The following is a 12,579-nucleotide window of genomic DNA, read 5'->3' as shown; positions in this document are numbered from 1 at the left end:
AAGAAATCAAAATGAAATCTTGGTAAATGTGGTTGCTGGTGACTTAGCTGTGGTTTCGCAGCTGTTTCACCGTAAAGTCTGATTCATCTTTAATGAGTGAGTTTTGGAGTAGATTACCTCAAAATACACCTACAGCTGCGTAGAGGCCCCAGGTCAGCAGACCTGACATAAGGGCCCGAGGTCACATTGAGTGGATTCCATGACTCTTGGTGGGCCATGCCAGCCCAAGCCAGGAGCACCAAGCCACATGCACACCTGACTGTTGGGGCATCTGAGAAGGGTGGCTTTGTTAGCGCTAGGAGGAATTCCATGGCGAGGAGATATTCCAAGATTTTAGTTGGGGCTCACCAATTTCAAAACTCGCCTTGAATCCTCACCCTGCGGCCGAGTTGGTCACACCAGCAACCAACCATCCAACTGAAGTCAGAAATTCTCCACTTGCAGGGCATCTCCTGATCCCCCTGTCTTTTTCACATATCCTGTTAGCAGTATGAGCTCTTTGCGTTTTACCTGTGGTATTCGTATTTTCATATTCTTTTTCATACGTGTTTCTAGCATGCAGGCCTGTGCCCAGCCCCGAGGAGGCACTGGGGAAGCCACAGTGCAACTGTGACGTGTGGGCGGCCAGGTGTGCCCGTGCTCCAGCAAGTCCAGTCGCGGGTGCGAGGTCCATTCTCCAGCGTGGGACTGGCGGGGGGGCGCACGCACCAGCATGGAGCTTTCAGTCTGCATTCGCGGGCTGATGCTTGAGAGTTCGGACTCTAATTCACAGATGACCAGGGGATGTCGGTGTAGCAAATAATAAGTGCAGGTTGTTCCGGAAAGTCTTTCCAGGAGAGACAAGGACTGTCCATGTCGGTTTTGGGGTCCTGGTGGGGTTCCCTCTGTGTCCTCCTTCTTAGACGGCTGTCCATTGTCTCTGCAGGCCCCCCGCCCTGAGCGGCAGCCCTGTCATCTCTGACATCTCCTTGATCCGGCTTTCCCCACACCCGGCTGGCCCTGGGGAGTCCCCCTTCAACGCCCCCCACCCGTACGTGAACCCCCACATGGAGCACTACCTCCGTTCTGTGCACAGCAGCCCTACGCTTTCCATGATCTCTGCGGCCAGGGGCCTCAGCCCCGCTGACGGTGAGTAGGGTCTGGGGATGGGGAGGGGCGGCTAGGGCATTAGGACAGGGCACAGCCAGCCTCTCTCGCACTAACACTGTCAACTCCCCAACCTTGGTCTCCTTGAACAGTGACCAGGCTCGCGTTCCTTCACACTACTTCCAAACAACAGGTTTTTGGGTTTTATGCTCATTAAAGAGCACTTGGTAAGCACTCTTTTGCATGCAAACCATATATGATTTACCGTAATGATAACAGTAAGGGTCTATCCAGGTAGGTCCGGTGTAGCTGAGAACCGCTGGTTGTAACCAACCAAAGTCTGCAGGAGCTGGTGTTAGGAAAGGGGATGTTGTGTTGGGCTGTCTCATGCAGATGGAAGGCAGAGTGAGCTGGCTGCTGCCTGCGTCTCTGTTAGATCTACCCCTTGCGGGTTAACACAGGAGGCCTCCAAGTGGCAGCCCAGGCCCTGGGGCTCCGGGGATGAAGCTGTGGCATTGTGTCTTTCAGCTCAGATGCTTGACAGAGAAAATTGATTGGCCCGGCTCAGAGATCAGATGGCCACCCCTGGTGTGACTAATTTCAGCCAGAAAAGGGCAGGGTCACATGGTACAAATATGTCTTTATATGTATAAAGCAGATCTAACATGTTATACTTCTAGTCCCCACCCACCCCACCGACAGACGCATGCAGACACATATTAGTAACCCAGCCATTTGGGGGCCAGTCCCACCCATGCCATCTCCCTGGGAAGTGCAACCCCACCCATAGTGTGGCATGGCCCTGTGCCACCCCTGACAGTGCCGCTCGCCACTCATTGTCCCCATCCTTGAAAGCAACCCAGTGCGTCTTCTCAGAATACACGGCGCTGAGACTTGACCTCTCAGGCTAGAGGACATCTGCAACTTGAACTTGAGAGCCCCATGGGCAGAGGCTCTGGGAAATGTGGTCCCAGTGAGTCTCTTATCACTACCAGCATTGTCCCCCAGGGGAATGCGTCCTCTTCCAACTGGTGGGTGTGACCGTGAGTTGAAGCAGAGGCCTGGCTCTGAGAGTGTGCAGGCTGGAATCTCGCGATGAAAAGGCGGCTTCCAGTTTTCAAATGTGCAGAAAGCCTCCGTGAAGCGTTGACTCATCTTCCTGGCATGGAGGTTTCCCCTTTGCCTGGTCCTCACCGAAGAGAAACCAAACAAGGCAAATGGTTGTAGCCAGGGGGCTTGAAAATGGCTAGCCGGATTGTGGCACCATTCTGAAACGGCCCCTCAAAGTCAGAAGTCAGCCCTGAACTCTGCGTGTGTCCCCTGTGTGGCCGTGACCAAGCTGGGGTGCCCTGAGGCCTGTGCTGCCTCTACGCCCGGCTGCTGTCTTGTGGACAGTGGGCCCAGCCCCATCCACATCACCCCTGAGGTCCCAGTACTGGGATTACAGGCGTGAGCCACCGTGCCCGGTCCGTGACGGGCTGACCAAGAGCGAGAGGACACAGCTCAGGCTCCAGATTCTGCCTGGCTCACACTAACACTGTCAACTCCCCAGCCTTGGTTCCCTCAGACAATGACCAGGCTGGCGTCCCTTCATACTACTCCTGAACAACAGGTTGATGCTCACACCTAGTATGGCAGCTGAGGGGTGCCACCCAAAACACAGGTCCACAGCCTAACCCCCAAACCTGTGGGTATTCCCTCATTTGGAAAAGCGGTCTTTGCACATGTCATTAAGTTAGGTCTCTTAAGCTGAAGAGGTCATCCCAGATGATCCACACAGGCCCTAAATCCACTAACTGGTGTCCTTACAAGAGACAGACAGAGAAGGCAGACACATTCACGCCCATCCAGGGACACACACAGAGTCCCAGAGGAGAAGGCCATATGAAGGCAGAGGCACAGATGGGAGTCATATGGCCACAAGCAGGAAGCTGGCAACCAACAGAAACTGGAAGAGGCCAGCAACCATCTTCCCCTTAAGCCTCTGGAGGGAGCGCGACCCTGCCAGCACCTCAATTTCAGATTTCTGGCCTCCAGAACTGTGAGAGAATAAAGTTCTGCTGTTTTAACAACAGTTAACGCCAAGTTTATGCTGATCTATTACAGCATTTACCCCGGGAAACTAATACACATGGTAACAGGGCTTCCAGGGAAGAGGCAGATGGAACCTGGCTGCTCTCCCAGGGCCAGAGTCATGAGAGATGTCTGTGGGAGAAAGGAACAAAGCACCTCCTGGAGATGCTCAGGAACCAGGGACACTGTATTCCACTGACTGCAGTGTCGCCCATGAAGAGCTAGGTGGGCTGGGCACAGTGGCTCATGCCTGTAATCTCCGGATTTGGGGAGGCCAGGTGGGAGGATCACTTGAGCCCAGGAGTTCAAGGCTGCAGTGAGCTAAGAGCGCACCACTGCACTTCAGCTTGGGCAACAGAGTGAGATCCTGTCTCTAAAAAAAAAATTTAAAAAGAAGCTGGGGGTGGTGAGACAGAGCTGCCCCTGGAGGAGAGGCCCTCGACCGATGGAGCACCATGCTATCTATGCGTGAGTTCAAGATAGACACTGAGGTAGCTCCTGGAACACCCACGTACCCACCCACAGCCCCGCGACATAGCAGGGACCTGGCTAATTTACATGGCCCTGGCTCCCACAGGAAGTAGACCAGATACTCCGAGGCCTCATCAGCCCTTGGGCTACTAAGTGACCAAGGATGGCAGATTAGGCTCAAGAGCAGCTGGCAGGAGGTCTGAATTCGAGTCCTGTGTGCCCTGCTCGGTACCAGCCCCAGAGCCTGTCGCTTGAGGTTTGGAAGCTCATCGGCGATCCGAGGCAGTGTTGGCCAGACCATGTGTGACTGGGGTCGAATGGGATCTCCAGGGAAGGTTTTGAGGGAAGGTGGGTAGGCAGGAAGGAGCAGGGGAGGGAACTTTGGGCATGAACAATGAAGGCAGAGGCTGTGGGCGATCAGCCTGGCAGGAGGCCTGAACTCTTGGGAGATGCAACAGGAGATGGCGAGAAGGAGGCAGAGGAGGATGGCGGCTTCCATGGCCCGGTCTCCTCTCTCTGCAAAGCACCTAAGAGAGCTCTTTTGGAATTTGTCGAGACTGCTGACAGAAAGGCTGCAGTGCACAGTGGTTAGAAGTTTGCTTCCTGGATTCAGACTGCCCTCTTTGCACACCTGTGGACTCTCAGTGGGGGTGCTAGGTTTCCAAGCTCCCATTCGTTTCCTGACACCATCCTGCTGAGGGCCAGCCTCCCTTGGATGCTCTGAATTTCATCCTCACTGCCTCTTTCCTAAGCCCTGGGCAGGGCTGACCTCAGGGTTGAAGCAGACAGCCCCGAGGCTCTGTGCTGCAGGGATAAGGATGTGTGCAGGCCAGGAGCCTTATCTGGCCAGGCCTGGTGCCCAGGCAGGGATCTCACCCTGAATGTTCAGGCACAGACTGACCTGGCCCAGCCGCGTGCCGCCGAGGTGCCTCTGTTTGCACCTTCTTTTAACTTTGAAGACTCTGCTGGACTATGGATCCTGTTGACCTGGGGCTCTGGGATTCTGAGGGGCATGGAAGCAGAGTAGGGGAAGATTGTTTATGAATCTGATGAAATGGGGGAGTACAGAGGTCGGAGTTGGGCCTCCTTCAGCAGCAACACCGCAGCTCATGCCGGCCAGGCCCAGGCCCAGCACAGCGCAGACAGTGGGGCAACGGGGTTAAAGTGCCAAGGAGAGAACCCCCCACACCAGGTGTGCATTTCTCTTTGCCTTTTTTTTTTTTTGGCAGGAAAAGCGCAGCCAGTGCCAGGTTCTGACAGCTTCTTTCTCTCCCCTCTGCCCACAGTGGCCCAGGAGCACCTTAAGGAGAGGGGACTGTTCGGCCTTCCTGCTCCAGGCACCACCCCCTCAGACTATTACCACCAGATGACCCTCGTGGCAGGCCACCCCGCACCCTACGGGGACCTGCTGATGCAGAGCGGGGGTGCTGCCAGCGCACCCCATCTCCACGACTACCTCAACCCAGTGGACGGTGAGTGACGGCCCCGAGGGGCTGAGGATGGGGCTAGCGTGTCCCCTCTTGAGGCTGAGAAGGTCACTCGCTGTTTCTTTTGGGGACAAGGGCCCTTAAGGAGAGGTCGGGCTGTACCCCGATGCCTTGCAGAATGGCTGTCCACAGACACTGAATCTTTGGACAACACTTACTGGGTCACCACAGGCCAGGAAGCATCGTAAGCATCACAGACACCACAGCAAACGAAGCTGGAACTTACAGTGTGATGGGGAGAAACAGATGCTAAGCAGCTCTAGGAATTACATATGAAAGTAGCCAATTACAAATGGACCGGGGAAACAAAGCAGGGGCAGGGGAGTGAGCACTGGGTGAGTGGGGTGCAGTTTGGAATGGGGAAGTCAGAGGAAGCCTCACTGGGAGGTTGACATCTGGGGGCGGGTGCTCCAGGCAGAGGAAACTGCAGTGCAAAGGGCCTGAGGCAGCAGTGGGCCTGCCGAGCTCAAGAAACAGCCAGGAGGCCAGTGCCAGCCGTGAGGAGTGGGACTGGGGCTGAGGCCAGAGTTTCCAGGTGGGGTCTTGCCAACCAGTGCACCTCAGAAAAGACTGGCTTTCACTGGAGATGAGGCTGGGCAGAGGAGAAAAGAGAGCTGACGGACTCACACAAGGAATCGCCTTCCGTGCTCGTGTGAGAATTGATTTGGGGGCAAGATGGAGGCAGGAGGTCCAGTTAGCAGAGGTGGGGAGAAGGGGCCAGGTCTCAGGAAGACCGTGAAGGTAGAACCACAGGATGTGCTCCCAGCTAGAATATAGAGTTGAGAGAAAGAAGGGAGTTGAAGTTGACCACAGGGTCTCGGGCCTGAGCATTTGAAGGATGGAGTAGTAACTGAGCTGGGAGGCTATATGGGGCCCTCATAGAAGGGAGGGAAGTCAGGTATCCTGGGTAGATGATGCTTTTGGTGCCTGTTAGACAGGAAGTCCTTCCCACCCACCAAATGCCATCCTCACAGCTGCTTTCACAGGGACACCTGTGACCCTCTGACCATGAGCCCTGGGGTCAGCATGGAGCCTGTCTCAAGGAATAGTGGAGGGGGTGGAAGGCTTAGCGCCCCCTCCCATCCCCTAGTCAGTGGCACTCCACCTGCAGGCCCTGGAGCCCTGGCCCGCGGCACACAGGGACACAGGGCAGCCAGTAGAGCCGGAAGCCACCGCCGGGGACAGGCAGACGCCTCCTGCAGAGTCAGCCTCCTCGAGCCCTGCCTGGGGTGGTGGTTTCATTCCCTGATAGCCCACAGCAGGGAGACCGTCCTGCAGGGGCAGCCCTGGTGTCTGCAGGGCCGTTCAGCCTGTAGCAGGTTGGGGATTGGCTGGTGGGAAGTCACGTGGGACCAGGCAGGGCCTTGAGATTCAGGGTGGGCTACCACCTTTGCTCACCCCGACCCTCCCCCAGGGCTCTGTTCCAGGAGAGCCCTTCACTTCCCTAAGGCCTGGCTGAAATCTCGCCTCCTCCAGGAAGTCTCTCTGGAAGCCTCCTCCTTCGCTTTCCCCTGCCCTCTTCAGTCACTGGGACAGCTCCCTCCTGTGGCTCCTACTTCATTCTTTGCCTGGCCCACCTCATACTTACAGCAGCCACCTCATATGGCTCCTCAGCTATCTTGAGCATCTTCTGCTTCCCAGGAAGAGTTCTGCTGAGAAGAGGGTGGCTGACCTCTGACGCTGGCCCCCTGGATGTGGTCCTCGCCAGGCCCTGATGGGAGGCCATAACATGCCTCAGTGATGCCACCAGAATTTGGTCCCTGTGTCTGTCCCATTCTTCCTTGCCTTTCCCAGTATGGTGTTTAGTCCAGGATTAAGCACACCATCCAGATGTTCAATAACACCTCTCAGCTCTGCAGGACATCGACGTCCCTCTGAGTACACACACGTCCGTGTGCTCTGTTCCCCTCTCCTCTCAGCAGCCCTACATGGTGCTCCCACGAGCCACAGTGAGGTGTCAGAGGTGCTGAGAGTAAGTTGTGTGCTAGACATGCTCCTTGCCAATATTAGAAACCAAACAGCAGCAACCGAGTGCATGATCATGTGCAAATTGTCACACCCAAATGTCAGCTTCTTCCAAGCAGGACCCTTCTTCCAAGGGCCTGAGGGTGGCATCAGGGCAATAGGAAAGTGGACGAGGCAGAGAAACCATGGCCAAGAGAGGTAAGATGAGGCAGGTGTCTCCACAGGGCAGGAAAGGCTAAACCAGGCAGCCAGGAGTCATCCAGTGATTTGCAGCATGAGCGTCTGCTGTGTGTGTAAGAGTGTGTGTGTAAGTGTGTGTGTGTGTATGTATGTGTGTAAGAGTGTGTGTGTAAGTGTGTGTGTATGTGTAAGTGTGTGTGTATGTGCGTGTGTGTGTGAGTGTGTGTGTATGTGTAAGAGTGTGTGTGAGTGTGTGTGTGTAAGTGTGTGTGTAAGTGTGTATGTGTAAGTGTGTGTATGCGTGTAAGTGTGTGTAGTGTAAGAGTGTGTGTAAGGGTGTGTGAGAGTGTGTGTGTGTGTGTGTGTATGTGCACGCATGAGAGACAGTGAATTGGAATGCAAACTGCCTCTGTTCTGTGCATTTACACACATTCTTCCATGTAACTCCCTTAGCCACCTTCTGAGGCTAGAAATACGCTTCTTACTCTAAGATGAGCCAATGGGCTCCCCAGCATCTAGGCTTGCCCCAAGCCTTGCTCTGTTTGTTATCAGCACCGTCTCCCCTTCCCTGGGCTGCAGTTTCCAGCAGCACATGCACCTGACCAGCCGTGAGCCCTGGCCCCAGGGAGGGCCAGCCAGGCCAGGTGAACTTGGGCTCAGCCCAGAGAAGCTGGGCCAGAACCAGAAGGGAGAAGTAGTACAGCGAGTGCCAGGGCAGCCCCGGGTCAGGCCTGGCTGCACGGTGTCCTCCCTGTGGTAGCTGGGCTCAGAGGTGGTGACAGGACGGAAGGGCTGTGGAGTGGCGATCCCAAGCCCTGCGAGCTGTGTGGATTAAACACATGGACTGAGATGGCACGTGTGAGCCTGGCCCAGTGCCTGGCATACAGCAGGTGCTGGAATAATGCTGGTGCAGGTCTCGTTCCACCAGTATATCTTTCCCTCTTTCAATCCACTCCCCCTTGCAGGATTCTGTGTCTTCATTGTAGGCGGCTCTGTCCATCTGCTGCCTAAACCCAGGTCCCAGGTCCTCCCAGACCTTTTCCTTACCATCTCCCATCCATGCCATCCTGTCTCCCAGGCCTCCAAGTGTGGCTTGTCACCCTTCCCGGGCCAGCCAGTGACATGTCGCCCTCATAGCACTGCTCCATGGCTGCTGCTCAACCAGCATTCCCATCTTTATCGTCTCCGCCATCCTGTGATCAGTCCGTGCCACTTCTAGCCCCCGCAGGATAAAATTCAGACTTTAGAACCCCCATCTAGAGGCCTTCCTCTCCAGCTCCTCTCTCCCCCCCTGCACTGTGGTCTTGCCATGCACTGCCCCACCTGCAGGTCCCCAGATACCTCCCTGAGCTCGTCCCTGCACAGTGTCCTATGCGTGGGGCCCTAGGCCTTCTCCTGAGAACCCACAAGAATCCAGCTCCAGGCCTCTCAAGCCACCAACTAGCTCCACTGTGCTGGTGGGACTCAAGGTGCCCCCAAGTGGAACTGGCTGGGACATCTCCTTACATATGGCCAGATGGCCGGCCGCGCCAGGTCTGGGAGCACATCTGGCAAGGAGCAGGTCCTCTGTGGTGTTGGGTGAGTAAGTGAATGAGTGAATGGCACTTAGAAAAGACCCTGGAATGGAAAGAGACGCTCCAGCTAAGGAAGGAAGCACTCGAGGAACGTAGCTGTTGGCTCACAGCGGGCTGGAAGGGGCTGGGGAGTGGTGTTGCCTTCCGGTCACTCAGCATTTGGCAGCCCCTGGGGCTGAGCATCTCTGGGAAGCAGCAGAGGAGCGCAGAGGTGAGCTCAGCAGTGGGCACGAGAGCTCCCAGCCCTCCAGCGGCATCTGGTTAACTCATCACACCCCACCCACCGTGCCTTCTCCGCCTCCGCCTTGGGAACACATCTGGCTTCAGGACGCGGGGGTAGCTGGGAAGCATCACCAGATTCCAGAGCCGGCCTGAGCAGGGATATGGGTTTCTCTGGCTCCAGCATGGGCTGGGCGTGGGGACATTTTTCCTATCCATGGATTTCAGGAGCAGATGACTTCTTTCCCTTTGTTCCCAGTCAGTTACAATCCAAGAAAATCAGAGTAGTGCAGGATTATCCCTGTTTTTATTGCTACTTAATACATTTTTTTCCAAAACCAGTTTTAACTAGAACCAGAACCTTCACTTCAACTTTTAAAAATGCTTTCCGCACTTCCACTCAGCTCCGACGCCTGCGTGGACGGTTTCTCACGTATGTCTCTAGGAGACGCGGAACACACCACCAGCACTCTTGGCCAGGCGGCTGAGGCTGGACCTGTCTCTGGGGTGTCCCCCGGCCCCTCCCCTCCCGTGAACCGTGGGAGCCAGGGAGGTGTTTTCGGTGGATGCCTGTTCCATGGGTCTGTGCCGGTCCCTCCCGGAAAGCTCCAGACCACCCAACAGAGAATGTGATTGAGTGTTGCCACCAGGTTTCTTTTTGCCCAAATTCTCACTGAGAAAATTGTGTAGGCCATCCTTGGCGCCAGCAGTGCAGCTCAGGAGACCTGTGGAAGGGGCCTGGCTCTCTCTGAGGAATATATGCTCCCACCAGGAAGCCCCCATACACATCGTCTTGAGCACGTGAGCTCTGTGCAGGCGCAGGGGGCCTGGAGAGCTCATGGACAGCCAAGGAACACAGGCCTTCTCTCTCTGCCTTTCTCTGTCTCTGTGTCTCATGCACACACAGTGGGTGATTCGGCAGGTATTTATTGGGCACCTTCTATGTAGCAGGCGGGTTCTAGGTCTAGGGATGCAACGCATCATGAGCAGCACACAAGCCCTGCCTGCCTGGTGCCTGAGCTCCAGTGCAGCCCCGTGTGCGCTCCCGGGCGGGACCAGGAATACCTGTTCTGACCTGATGCCCCTCCTACCCCAGCCTCCTTTCTCAGCACCTTCATTCATGGTCCCAGAGGAGGGAGCACTGTACGGTAGAGAACTTTCCAGAGGCTTTGAATGTCCAGCCAAGGCATGGAGAGGGCTCTGCCAGGCAGCAGGGCGAGCAGGGAGAGGTGGGTGGGAACTCCATGTGGGTCCTCATCCTGCAGGGCCTTGTCCCCAGTACACCCGTTTGCAAACCACCAGCCCAATTTTTACCTTAGCTGAGTGCCACCTGCACAATTGTGTATTTAATAATATTTTTTACCAGACTCACCTTTTGGGGTTAAATAAATGGTTCTTGAAATGGAACTATGTATTTTTTCCTGAAATGAAAAATCTAATCCCTGTCTGAGGAGGATGTTCCTGTCTCTGTCTCCATCAAACCTAACATAGCCTCATCTGGGCCATGTGTGGCCCTACATTTGGGAACACACTGCAGTGCTGGAAGAAAGGCCAGAAGCTAGAGAGGACTCTGTGAGACTCTTGTGGGATTGAAAAGCCAAACCCTGCGTTCCTCCTGGGGCACTGAGGCCAGGGTGCTGGCAGGACAGAGGGACTTCCCAGGCTCTGATGAAAACCCACCCTCCCTGGTCTTCCAGTGGTGGGTGAAGGCCCATTTCCTCTTGTTCTTAACGGGGTCCTGATTTACAGCAGGAAGACAGGAGCGCGGCTGCGTGGGAAGGTGATAGAGAACCAGTCGGGGAACCGAGGTCATCATTCTGCTGAGCCGCTCCCTGGAGAGCGGGGAATTCACCGGTTGTCACCCAGGCCCTAAAATGGAATTTTCTCATGTTATGCTGTTGAATATTGGTGATTTAACAACAGAACAGCCACCCCCTCCCGCCTCCACCACATTGAGAAGATTGAGATGTTTCCGATTGAAATGTTGTCTGTTTACAGCTCATACTTCCTCCAAGCCGTGCGTTTTATTGTCATATTGACACTAATTTGGCTCGGATGTCACCTCCATTCTGATGCCCGTTCTTTATGCTGCCTGTGGATCCGGGGGTTTTTCAGAAACCAATTACATTGATCAAACCCAGAGAGGCAGGAGGAGCTGGTGGAGGGGCTGCCAGAGGCCCGAGTCAGGCAGGGATCCCTTGCCTAGCCCGAGACAGGAAGGGGAACCGAGGCAAAGGAAGCCAGACTGCAGGTCCCTGCGTGAGGTGGTGGAGCTGTTATATACAGGCACGGGCTAAGCAGTGTCTGTGGGTCATCTGGTAAACCCACACAGACTGTCCCGCCACATCAGCTTCACGAAGCTGCTTCATGGTGAGGAGCCTGCAGCACAGCCTGGTTCTCTGTGTTCATCACTTGGCTAGGCCGTGGTCCTGGCAACGCTGAGCCTGTCTGCTCCGTGGCCCAGACTCTCACTACTCCCCCATCAGAGGGGGTGAGAGGACTGTGGATGGCTAGGTGTGGGGGCATTAAGGTCCTTAGAGCATCTCCTCAGCGAGCCAGAACATATCTGGGTGAGGGAGTTGGGCTATGCAGGGAACACATCTTAGCCAGTGAGGATTCAGGGTACCCGAGCCCCACCATCAGGCTGTGTCCTGCTGGCCTCGGTGACAGCACGTCCCAGCCGCGGGCTGAGGATGGCATCTGGCACAGAGAAGGCTCCTGGGAGCCAGAGCCAGGATGATGCTCTTTCTTCCTGCCCCTCAGTCCAGGCTCCTGGGCACGCAGGCCTTGGGGGGATTCCCAGCCCCTCCTCCATGGAAGTCCACTCACAGTTATAGATGATATGCCGGCTATCAGCCCATAGCACTCCTGGGGTGGGTGCTGGTAGCCCATCTTCTGCATGAGGCAACCAGTGATTGGCCCACAGCTACCCAGTTCAGTGTGCAGGCAGCGTCGGAACCTGGGTCTGCCTGAGTCCAGGGCCTGTTCTTGCATCTCCTGCCCTTCCCACTGCCTCAGGAAAAGCACTGATCTCCCTCCTGAGCACCTTGGGATTCTCTAGAATAATCCTGCTTAGATGGCACTTTGCAAATCCTGACTGGTGCCTTGGAGTACCGTCTTCATCTCTCTCCTACCTGGTGAGCTCCATGAGGGCAAGGTCAGAGGCTTCCCTGCCTGGAGTTCCCATGATGTCCCATCAATGCCTGGCATACTCTCAGCACTGCATGAGGGGCTGATGGATCAATGAATCGACACAGGAATGAGCAACAGAAAGCGCTAGTGGGTGAAGCAAGGTCCAGAGGCAGGTGGTGTCGGCGTCCGCCCAGGTGAGGGTGGGCAGGTGGCCAGTCACCCGTGGCTGACTGGCATTGAAACGGGCTCATCCACAGATGAATACTCCAGGTTCCCGGTCATAAATCACAGGAGAAACCACGGGAAATGAGTGCCAGGCTTTTCTTTCTATTTAGTAATTTATCAAGGGAAGAGGCGCATTAATAAACATATTTCCCATGAGAGGCGGGGAT

The 12,579-nt window shown here is 55.5% G+C and overlaps 1 protein-coding gene across 1 annotated transcript in view; it reads left to right on the top strand.

Moving 5' to 3' along the window:
• GLI2 (GLI family zinc finger 2) overlaps positions 1-12,579 on the top strand; it is a 261,564-nt gene that overhangs the window by 218,433 nt on the left and 30,552 nt on the right. Inside the window, exons 4-5 of the mRNA XM_007964688.3 lie at positions 926-1,128; positions 4,917-5,102. Coding sequence (XP_007962879.3) covers positions 926-1,128; positions 4,917-5,102 — 389 coding nt within the window. The remainder of the gene's footprint in view (positions 1-925; positions 1,129-4,916; positions 5,103-12,579) is intronic.

Source organism: Chlorocebus sabaeus, chromosome 10 (assembly GCF_047675955.1).
Source record: "Chlorocebus sabaeus isolate Y175 chromosome 10, mChlSab1.0.hap1, whole genome shotgun sequence".
Classification (NCBI taxonomy): Eukaryota; Metazoa; Chordata; class Mammalia; order Primates; family Cercopithecidae; genus Chlorocebus; species Chlorocebus sabaeus.
The sequence above is the reverse complement of the archived record's forward strand: the minus strand, read 5'-3'. Positions and strand labels throughout refer to the sequence as shown.